This window comes from Diceros bicornis, chromosome 14, assembly GCF_020826845.1.
Source record: "Diceros bicornis minor isolate mBicDic1 chromosome 14, mDicBic1.mat.cur, whole genome shotgun sequence".
Classification (NCBI taxonomy): Eukaryota; Metazoa; Chordata; class Mammalia; order Perissodactyla; family Rhinocerotidae; genus Diceros; species Diceros bicornis.
Window position 1 is genome coordinate 64,187,274 of NC_080753.1, and position 12,004 is coordinate 64,199,277.

Sequence of the window (12,004 nt, forward strand, 5' to 3'; positions counted from 1 at the left end):
CTCCTCATCTCTTTTTCCCCCCAAATCCTCATAAAAACAAACAAAAAACCATACATACATCCCTTCTGTAAAGAGAAAGTCACTGATCTCAAATTCTTAACTCGATTATCCAGTTTGCACACATTTTGGCTTGTCTTAGAGTTTGTATTTCTGCTCAGAAGCAGACAGACTCAGCTTTCATCCATTCTTAGAATAATACTTGCTGTCGTGGATTAAGCATTTGGCACGTCTTTCTTTCCCTGTATACACATACCAAAAGTTGGGAGTGAGGGGAAATTAAAACACATTTTTTTTTGTATTAAAAACAACAATAACAACAAAAAACTAGTGCTTAATGCTTTTGGTTATAAGTGTGACAATAAAGTCCTATGTTATTTATTTGATGTGACTTTGTGTAGTTGTCTGATTTTCATACTGAATCCATCAATGTCATATAATGTTTTTATCAGAGCTTTTTATGTTTATATACAATGTGTATGTATATAGCATTTCTCTTTCTTTTGGGCTGTTGGAGTATGTGACTTATCGAGAATACAGCAACCAAGAGAAAAAATAGACTAGATTATATTATTGTTATTTTTTTATTGTCAAAGTTAAATTATCTGTTTTTAGAACATATAAATTCCTCTCTATCCAGTGAAATAAAGCTCTACTTACATCCTAGAAATCTATATTTCAGAAATAACTTTGGTGGTAAACACCAATTTTGTTATGTATAAGTATATATATGAACTTGTTTTTATTAAACAAAATTTATTGTTTGTTCAGCAGTTCAACTTTACAATTAAGTAACAACTTGAAAAATTGGAGACAATGAATTAATAAATTCTAAGCTTAATTTAAGTGTTATTTTCTCCATGTCTAAATTAAGAAATGGACATGTATACCCAAATCTCAATTTAATATTTCCTAGGTTTTACTACTTTTTTCCTAAGGTGTCAGTCAAGTTTGTGATGTTCCCTTCTTAAAATATTTTCATGTTTACAAAATTTTCTTAGGTTTAGTTCTTTTGGAAAATAGTGTGGATGAGTGCTTTTCTCTTTGGCTAAAGCAACTAACCAACAGAATTATTAATTGTGGGTGTGTTGTATCCTTTGCAGAAGTCAATTTCTCATGTATGCCATAGAAAATGATGATGACATTTCTTTCTATTTGAAAGAAAGTCTTATGTGCTTATAATTTCTCCCCTGCGTTCGGAATATTTGAGTCATGCCAAGGATTAATTTTGGTTTGAAATAGACAGAAAATGGTTGAGTTAAAATATAGACAGGTATTCAGCTGCAAATGAAACTACCCAACATTAGAAGGAACACTTCTAAATAAAATAAGTGAAGGATTAAAACTGCCACCAGTAGAACTGGAACTTGGGCTGCTGGTGACACAAGTTGGTATTAGCGTTGGCAACACAAAGGGAGCAGTCTTGACACAAGAAGGAAGTAAGACCTGGTCTTGAACAATTTCCCTTGTGTATCAGACACAAATAGTCTTTTCTTCAGTGTCAGACAGGTATGCATTCTTGTTCCAACGACTTTTTTTCCCCTTGTACTTATCATGGTTAAATCAAAGATAAAAATTAAAAACAAAATCCTCTCTTCATTTGAATTTTCTTCATGTCTTAAATCTAGTAGTATGTAAGTCTTGTCCCTAACTTATGCTATTTGACTGACTTACTTTTCCACATAGCTGTATAATAACAACGGCTCTCTGATTATATTTGTGGATCTATGTATAAAATAAATAAATAATAGGTGGATATATATATATATAAAATAAATAAATAATAGGTGCAAGATGCAAAGCTCTGAGGTCACTGGAAAGATATGGTGGCATCAGAGTCTCTTGGCCTCATGCTCTGTGTTAAAGAGGTCATGAGGCTGTTCTACGGATATGGCCTCACATGATCTGTCTTCAGTTTCAAATTGAAGAGATATTTTTGTCAGCAGTAGGGCTGTAAGTGTGTGTGTGTTTGGAAAAGGAGACATTTGAGTATCTACAACTAAGCATTTGCTGTGAAGTCACATAATTATCTAATTACTTTTGTTGAAGTTGGCAGTGAAAACTGGAGAAAGAGGGAAGTAGGGTGCTGGTGGCTGGTGGGCTGTGGCTGGGGAGAAAGTAAGCAGTGAAACTATTTCTAATAATTTAAAAATGATGTTTATAAATAATAGTTACATATTTTTTTTTACAAAGCTAAACATTTGCGAAAGAACTTCTGAGTTACTTATTAATCCTCATTGCACATTTATAATTTATTCTTATCTTTCCACACAATAAAAATGCAGGTCCATGGAATTGTACGGCGATCCAGTTCATTCAATACAGGTCGAATTGAACATCTGTATAAGAACCCCCAGGCTCATATTGAAGGAAGTAAGTAATTCTCTTTTTCTAAAATCTCTTTTTATAACTTCCTATATTGTGATAAGTTATTTTCAGATGTCATTTTTCTCAAAGCCCATCAGTCGCAATTATTTACTCATGAAAACCCTTCATTGCTTGCTGCCCCTGGGCCGCACAGTGTCATCTTGGTTAGGTTGTTGCAAAGATATTGGTCGGATGATGCCTCTGGAGAGACCAAGAGTAGACATGCCTTTGATCACCCTTCTGCAGGTGTCCCTATCCCTCAAGTAAGATCAGTTCCATAGTCACAGAGCCCTCCTTTGCTTTTTACTTTTGATCTAATTTATCAAGTTAAGCAATCTTTGTACATATATTTAATTTTTAAAATAATTTGTGAAGACAAGTCCAAAAACAGATGGCAATCAAAACTATATTTAATTGATTTAGAGATCATTGTCAGTATTTGCAGTTGTTTATTATTTTTGTTAATAAAATTGCCTGTATGTAGCTGTACAGTTTACATAGCACAGTCACAGTGTTTTCTCATTTGATCTTTACAGTAGCTTCTGAGGTTGTAAATGAGACCATTTTACAGATGAGGAAATGGAGGCAGAAAGAGCTTGTGACTTTATCGAAGCCACAGAGACAGAGCTGGGACAAGGACACAGGGTTTTTAACTCTAAGTTCAGCCTACTTTAATTGTCCAGTTTTTCCAGCTAATAGGGATGATCCAGTCAGCTTATAAACCATAAGTATTTTATATTCACCTCAGAGCCCTGAATATTTGAAGGTTTGGGTTGCTTGTGTAGGTAGTGACATCATCAGAAGGATGTCTCCAGTAAAGGCTTTCCTAATATTTAGGTTATTCAGTGCATCCTTCTTGAAAATTATTATCATTTTTGTGCAAAGTGCAGAATGGTAAATGGTACTGCCATTGGATCTAGACATAGATCAATATTATGTAAAAATAATGAAAAGATCAAGTTAGCAAATTGCTCATCTACGTGTGTCAAATTCTTATACTTAATGAAGTCAGTGTAAGGATCTGCTTAGATTTAGGGTTAGAATAGGCTAGTTGTTCTTTAATCAATTATGTCATTACATCAGTTATTTCATGGATGGCTTACGGATTGATGTTTATAAAGTATTTAAAAATCCCTAGATAAAAGTGTCTGAACAGAGCTATCTGTGCTATTTCAATGTGTTACAGATTTCTTTAGAGAGTATACACATTATTGCAAGATTTTCTTTGTCTGAATCTCACTCTTATTGTAACACATCTTACAACCACCTGGGAGCCATAAGATATGTTAATTGTATAATCTCTGTCATGATATGATTTTTTAAAAAGTTCACCTGAGTTTTTACAGATCCTTTATAGACATAGCAACAAATGCAAATATCTTTCTACTACTTAGGTTCTTTAAAGATGACAGTTATGCTCTGTTACTCCAGAGCCAGTCTGGTTTTCAGACTTTCAGAATATGCATTTAAATTTTGATATTTTTAAAAATTGGGCTTATGTTGTTTTCTTCTGTCTCATGGTATGTTTTTGAATCCTAAAGACATGAAGTTGCACTATGGTGATCTCACCGACAGTACCTGCCTCGTGAAGATCATTAATGAAGTAAAGCCTACAGAGATCTACAACCTTGGAGCCCAGAGCCATGTGAAAGTAAGTCATTTTCATTATCATGATTTCTCTGGCGGTGTTCCTGAGTTGTTCTGTATTTTACTTTTGTCTGTTGCTTCTTCATACAGTAATATAACAACTAGTCCTGGTCCTCAAGTTTAGTCATCAATATCAGTTTGAGTATTAATGACTCCTGACAGAAATTCTAAGACATTTTTTGTATTCTCTGTTACTGAACAGTATAATAAAATCTTACTGCTAGCATTATAATAGCATATTCATTTATTTTGGGTTGATCTTGTAGTCATGAACCCCACTTGGATGTATTTCTGCCATTTCAAATCACATTGTGAATGAAGTGTTTTTTTAAAATGTTGGAAAATGTAACTCAATAAAAATTCTATTTTAATATTAATTTTTAGTAGTGGTTATATTACTGCCTGAGAAAATAATATTTTTTGAGTCCCATAATATGTTAAAATTAGCAGAATTAACTTTTCATTATATGTAGTAAAAATCATCGGAAGAAAGACTCTTTTTAGCTTCTTATGTCCACAGTATGAGACAAGAGATATATAATGTTGATTTCTTTCTCTTTATCTACCTTCCTTTAGTTTTTTTTCTGGAACAAATCGCAGTAAACCTGAGAAGCCGAGCCCATCTGCAGAGTTCTAGCAGTCTGCTTAATTCAAGTTTTCGTTGCTATATTCTAGTGTTCACTTGAGTGAGTGAAATCTGAAGCCAGGGATGAGATGATATGAGTTCTGCTTAGATACTTATTCAATCAGGATAGTTAGTGGAGCTTAGAAATAAAAGCAAATAACTCTAAGTTACAGTAGCCACACACACACAAAAAAAAGTCCAGAAACTCTTATCAGCATTTTTGCTGTTTAATGAATGAATTCAACATTCTTATTTCAGAAAATATTTAAGGTTATTTGCTGTTTCTTCATATCTCCAACTTTGGACAGAATGGAAACTGTATGCCTGTTTTATGTCTCTGCTAGTTTAAGGGGGAGATTATAAACTAGATCAGATGAAACCAGGTGTAGAACATAGTTGAGAGAAACATAGTGGTAAGCCCAATCTTGTAATTGATAACAAATTTAAAAACTGAATGTAAATCCTCATAATACATTTTTCTCTAAAATGGTAACCTTGAAGGATTGCTACATATCAATCAATAAAAATACTTCTTATCTGTCTGTACTGTCTTGGAAAAAAATTTTTCCCTTTCTTAATCTCTGATGATTCTGTTCTGTATCCAAGCTTAAGCTTTGGTATGTGAAAGGTATCAAGGTCCTTTGGTTAGAGGAGAGCTGTTTTTCTAAATGTATTTTCTCATTGTGAACTGCTATCTTATGCATACTATGCTTTGAGAGATTATCACTCATCTTTCCTATAGAGAGGCAGTGACTTGCTTTATCACTCCAGGAATGAAGACTTTATCCCTAACTGAAGCAATCAGTCCATCTTCCAAATTATAATTTATCTAGCTGCTTCTTGGCCTTCCTAACTAACCATGAGAGTGTCTTCCAGACAAAATAGAATGTTTTGGAATGAATGCTCTGTTATTCCATCTCCTTTAGATTAAGAAGTTTCCTGTGTGATTGTAGATAGTTTATCACCTCTAAACGCTATACACTGGCATAGTGGGAAGATGCAGGAATTTTTGTAAAGATTTATTTATGGAAGGCCTTCCCACTGTCATTTTAGTATTAAATAAGCCAGTCTTTTTCTGAAACATTTTTGTAGTTCAAAAGGTCTAATACACTTTCCTTGCCTGCAGTGAGCCTAATAGTGTCTGGTTATCAGTCTAGGGTGGTTGTACTGTAAGTCCAGAAAGCATAGGAGATTGAGTTGATGCCTTCTGAGTTACTATGTATGTGAAATTTAACTGTTTTTATTGTGTTTTGCCTGTTTCTTCTAATTAAGACCAGTTAATTGGCAGAAATATTGCTTAATTGAATATGAATTTTGGCTTGTAAGGTCATTTAGCCCTTTGACAAATGTTTACATGCATGGTAGAGTGGAGGCCACAAAGATGTATAAAACCCACTTCTGTTGTGGAGGGTCTCACCTTTCGTAGGGGTAATTTGTAGCAAGTGATGGAGGCTGGTGCTCATATCTTTGAGTCTTTAGAGAAGGGTGAGAGAGAATTTCACTTTGAGGAGATTATGCCTGGTGTCAAGGAGGAGGTTTAGGGAGGAAATTTACAGACATAGTGGGAACTGGCAGTTGAAAGGGAGGTAATAATGTAAGGCCAAGAGTCAGAAGTGAGAAGACTTGGGACATGTTTGCAACATGATGAGCGTTCTAGATTAGCTGAGCAAAAAGTTTGTTGAGGAGAAATGGGAGGTAAGGCTAGGTAGGCAGTTGGGTTACTTTGGGGCAGCCTCTGTATGTTTTTGAACAGGGGAAAAATAGTTTCAGAGATGAGTTTTGCAGGTAAGAGTCTGGAGGTAGGGCTTCAGAAGAGATAGGAAGCTGTAGGACAAAGATGTGGCATTAGAAGTGGGAATGAGAAGGATGAAACAGGTTGCCTGGTAGGGCTAACCCCTCTGTTTAGAAGATATGGGAGCCAGGACAGAGGGAAGGTGATGCTCCAGTGCCCAGGCGACTAGACAACTGATGGTAGATACTATAATACTAGAAACAGGCATTCAAGGAGGGACCGTTGGAGTTGGGTAGGGGAAATGAGAAGTTCCCTCTTGGATACGTTCTACTGGCAGTACTTGAAGAACATTCAGGTGAAGCAGGTCATGAGGTAGTTTAAAAATATGTTGTGAGGTTTGAGCGAGATTTGAGGTACAGAGATGTAAATTCATTCTGGGAGTTCTTGAGATGCTAAGGCAGCAGTTGGAAAAAAGAGGCGTAGAAGACTGAAGAATGAACCTTGGGGACAGGCATGTATTTAGAGTGTGGGAGGAGAAAGAGTAGTTACTGATGACAGGAGAGTAGGAGATGGAGAGGCAGGAGGGTAGAGTTGTGTCATGGATGTCAAAAAATTAGGCCATTTCAAGCATGAGGGGATGTCAGCAGTGCTAGATACTTCAGATAAGTCTAGGGGAGTGAGGACCAGGAAAAGATTATTGGCCTTGGCAGTTAGGTTAGAGATGATTTGTGACTTTTAAAAAGAGCATTTTAACAATATGATAGCAGAGCGCATAGGGTTTAGAAGTTGAGGGATTGTGAGGGAAGTGTAAATTGAGTGGATTCTTTTCTAGAAATTTCCTGGTGTAAGGAAGAGAGAATATGATAGATAAGGCTCACTTCAGCATTAGCTGCAGGTTGCTGGGCTCTTCCCCAGAATTTCTGATTCATTAGGTCTAGAGTGGGATCTGAGAACTTCCATTTCTAGGACGTGTCCAGGTGATGCTGATCCTGGTCTGGGGACTTCACTTTGAGAACCACTGCTCTAATGTTTCAGGTTTCTTGGTTTATCCATATACTGTAATATGTACCTTAAATGCATTTTTCTTAGGCCTTCTTCCTTTAATATATCACCTTTTGAATTTGATATAAAATAGTCCTGTTCCTTGCCAGTTAATGACTATATGAGCTTTTAAAGCCTAAAACTGTACCTATAATCAGGAATGATGAGAATGGAAAGTATCTAAGGAGAATCCGATTCTTCACATTCAGATTCTTCACGGAATACCAAAATTTTTCAAACTCAGAAATATTTCTCTTTCTCATAGTCCATGAGAATAAAAACTTCTCGGGTACTCCTAGTGTTTTAGAGGAATAGTGTGAGTACAAGCCACTGTCCTTTAAAAGGCCGTGTTCGATGCCACTATTTCTGCTATGATCTAATGTCAGATTGATTCTTAGTCATGGAAAGAGTGGGTGCGGGGTAGAGGCTGGCATGATGGCAGCTGGTGATGGCCGACTGCCAGGTTGCTAGAGGGATGTTGCTCTGTTCCCCCACTGCTCCAAGGCTCTGTGCTTTGGGCTTCAGTTGTCTGCCTGTTCTCCTAGCAGCTTGTTAGGGGGTTAGAATGGAAAATACATGTTTTGTTTGTTATAATTAATTTCTCTGTATTAATCAGCTTTGTAAGATTTATTGTATTTGTAGACAATAGTTTTTAAACAAAAGTTCTTTCTTACAGTGAAATACTTGCAATAAGGTTAATTGAAATGCATTTCTTATTATTTGGTTTCGGGCTCTTTTGAAAGTTAGTTCTAATATTAGCACATTTTGTATTTAATTTTGAATTCGTGACTTCTAGACTGGGCATTGTTTGTTTTGGCTTCTCTTTGTGCAGAATAAAGTCTTCTGTCACTCTCACTTCCAGTTAATTTGATGTGGGCCATGGTATGCTAAAAGTAAGGAAAATAAAATAATAGGAAGTTGGTCTGGTTTCCTGTAGGAAACCAATGAAGATGAAATTGGTTCTTGGAATAAACCCACAGCAGTCTGGGAAATACTGGCTGAAGACATTTTTCTGAATCATAAACAGAAAAATTATGACTCATGAAGAGTAGGTCATTGAGAGGCTGATTTGATCTTCTGTGGGGGAAAGTGAGAGATGACTGAAATGTACTAGTTATTAAAAGTAGTTAAACCTAGCTTGATGACATCATCCAAGTAGGAACAAATTATCCATTATACAGTCCTGCCCATTTTGATGGGGAAAATGTTTTAGGAGCCTGCTTTGTTGTTCTTTTTTTTTTTAACTGTGTAAATAATAGTTTCTCAGTAACTTCTTTCTTAAATTTCTTATCTGTTCAACATTCATTACTTTCATGATTTTGGATTTTTCCACCATTCCTCACAGCTTCTTTGACTTAATGTCATTCTTGAAGTCGTAGTGTTGGACAAGATCTTTCTACAGTAAACCTAGTCCGGTATTACTCTCTTTCATCTCACAATGTTATGTTGGAATTGCCTTTAATTTTTTTAAAGAAATGAAAATTATGCAATCATGAATGTTAGAGCTAAAAGGAACTTTAGAAATAATTTAATATGATTTTCATTTTATAAATGAAGTTACCTGCTCATAGTCACACATCTGGTTACTGGCCAATCCAGGATTGGACTCAGATCTTTGTATTCTATAATTTATTTTAAAGACCATCCAAGAAAATGGTTCTCTCTACAAGTAATAATGCTAATATAAAATAGTCCTCACCTTGAGTACTTTCTTTCCTCACATATCTAAGTTTCTTCTTAAGCTTATTTTTTTCTTATGTCTTTAGTGGAGACAGAAAGTCATTTACTCTTCTCTTTTCACTTTTGAGAAGCATTTTCAAATCCCTTCTCAGTGTTGAAGACCATTATTAAGTCTTTAACTTTCTCTTATTCAAATTGAATAACTCCATATTTTTCATTCATTTTCTAACTCTATAATTATCTTTATTACTTTCCTTTTCAATTCTTTGTAAGTTATTTGTTTAATTTTGTTTCATGATAGCTGGGAGGCGTAAGTGCCTGGAAGGTAAATGGGAGCGTGGCTGAGTGAGTGAGAGTGTGATTTCCTTGTCCAGTTGTGTGGGACCTGTTAGCAGATTTTGAACATGGAAGCACAAAGGAGCCAAGCCTAAATTGTCCTCGTAGTCAGACTTCCAGCCCAGAAAACTAGGCAAGAGGCAGAGTTGATTGTTAGCCAAGTAGTTAGTGTAGTAGCCAGGCACCCGGTTAGAATCGGGAGAGATGAAACAGAAAAGCCAGTCCAGGGAAGGAAGCTGGGAATAAAAATAGGCATGGGAATTAAACAGGTGGCCCTGGGAAGGGAACTGAGCAATTTAATTACCTGAGTTAAAGAACTGTCATCTCCAGTGGCTTTTTCCTGGCTGGTCCTGAGAGTTGAAATTTATAGCTGGAGAGCTAACCCCCCCATATTTATCTCCAGGAAACCTAAACCGCTTGTGGCTGCTCTAATTGAGGGGAGGGAGGTGGGTGACTAAATGCATTGGGAGAATTGCATTATGGTGTGGAAGGGCAGGTGCCTAGGCTGAACATCTTGTTAGTGCCTGACTAACTTAGTTATAGAACAAAACAAAATTGCAACAATGCGGCCCTTTACTGTATAATTATAGCAAGGGTAGGGGGTGGCCTTTTAAAAACCCAGAGCAAATAGCAGAGAGGACTGTTCTTCTGTGTCCTTGCTCATTCATTTATTTATTTTGGGTCCTGGGGAGACTGACAAAAGAGGTGTGAGTAGAGGAGGAAAATGAGGAGTAGGCAGGGAGCATAGCTATTGCTGTTAGGAAGGGAACTATCAGAACATCCTTAAATGTGGGTGAGGGTCTAGCCCCACGTCCCACACAATTGCATAGAGTTCATTAAATCAAGTTGTATGAGTACAGCTGTCTACCTGCCTGTTCTGGTTGCTGTCTTTTACCAGGGCCTGTGCCAGCAGGATGCATGAGGAGGCTCATAGATGCAATGCATTGTGACGAGTGTTAGAATAGACGACAGTGTCATGGGGCAGAAGAGAGGAAGGTTTTCATGAAACACTGTAGCAAGAGTTCTCAAATCAGGGCTACACATCAGAATTCCTGGGACACATTCTAAAACTTCACATGCAGGCCCACCCCAGACCTTGGGCTTTGGTGTTTTCCCTGGCTTCAGATCCTGGCCATGTCACTTGCTAACTTTGGCAGAGTGCTCGGCCTTTTTGAGCCTTCATTTTCTCATCTATAAAATGAGCACCCACCTTATGTTGTGGCTTCTTATGACATGCTTCTCCTATGGGCTTTTGCACTTGCTTTTGATTGTAATACTCTTTCCTAGAGATCTACCTGCCTCATTCCTTTAACTACTTCCAGCCTTTGGTCAAATGCCAGCTTCTCAGCAAGGCCCTCTTGACCATCCTATTTACAGTAGTAACTCTCCTGGGAATCACAGGTGGCACAGTCCATCCTGAAGGAGTGGGCTAGCAAATAAATGTTGTAGGAGCAGGGGAGAAGGGGGAGAGGAAATGCAAATTGGCTACTCTGTCCCCCACCCACCCCCACTCTAAATGTAGTGTACTCTCTGCTCATAATTTAGGCTAACATAGGGCAAATTATCCAGAGAAATGAATGTGCTAAGGTAACACAACGAGTCAACGTGCCATTCGTTGTTGCTTCTGCCTGTGATGGAGGCCTGCCGTTTGCCACAGCTGCTGTTTGAAATTATATGCAAGAAATGTTTCCCGCATTCAAATACCTGTAGTTCCTGCCACTGAAACATTGACTTGTAATAACGTATTATAAAGGGGAAAATGATGTTTTGGATCCTTTGTTTTTTATTAAACTGGCCATAGAATTCTGAGGTGGAAGAGATCTTGGCGATCAGCCAGCTCAAGCCCTTATTTCACAAAGTGCTGGCTGGAACTTCCATTTGACGAGCAACAGAGCCAGCTGTCTAGGCTGGAACCCAGATTTGACACCATTTGGTTTTCTTGTCATACTACTAATCTGAGAAGACGGAGGTGGGGCAAGGTATTACTGAAATAGAAGGGGAAACATCACTAGACTCTGATGTTTGAAGTTTTACCTCTCTCGTCATTCCCACCACTTATTACATGGAAATAAAGTTTTGATGCAGTTGGTTTGAGTTTAAAACATTGTTTTTTTCCTTTTTGGAGGGAAATGGTTATAATTAATACCATATGAGTAGTGTTTGCATAGCTAGGAAGATCCCCAAATACAAGAATGCAAGGTGTAATGTTAGCACGTCAGTGATACTAACGTAAGATTAGTATGTAGGGAAAATAGAAATCCACAGTACTAACTCATCAGAAGTAATCACAGTCTTTTAGTTATGAAAGTTCAATTCAATATAAAATTTTTATAGTGAGTGCCTGCACTGTGCTGGTGTGTAAGTAAGTTCCCTAAAAGCTGTGGGAGGCTAATAATATTTGCTACTTACGGAATCAACAGATCAGTAGCTTGATAACCAGGATGAGTAATTTGTTCCTGTTTGTATACTTATTTTTTTAAAGAAATTGCCAAGTCAGTTATATGACTATACTGTCAATTAATCTATTTTCTAAGATTTAGGAATAAATATTTCTGTTTTAATACTGCAAATATATTTTT

The 12,004-nt window shown here is 36.9% G+C and overlaps 1 protein-coding gene across 2 annotated transcripts in view; it reads left to right on the forward strand.

The window, feature by feature from the left end:
• The window catches only part of GMDS (GDP-mannose 4,6-dehydratase), a 628,451-nt gene that overhangs the window by 135,902 nt on the left and 480,545 nt on the right, over positions 1-12,004 (forward strand). For both annotated transcript variants that reach the window (XM_058555392.1, XM_058555393.1), the window contains exons 3-4: positions 2,283-2,370; positions 3,906-4,015. In XM_058555392.1, the coding sequence (XP_058411375.1) occupies positions 2,283-2,370; positions 3,906-4,015 (198 nt within the window). The remainder of the gene's footprint in view (positions 1-2,282; positions 2,371-3,905; positions 4,016-12,004) is intronic.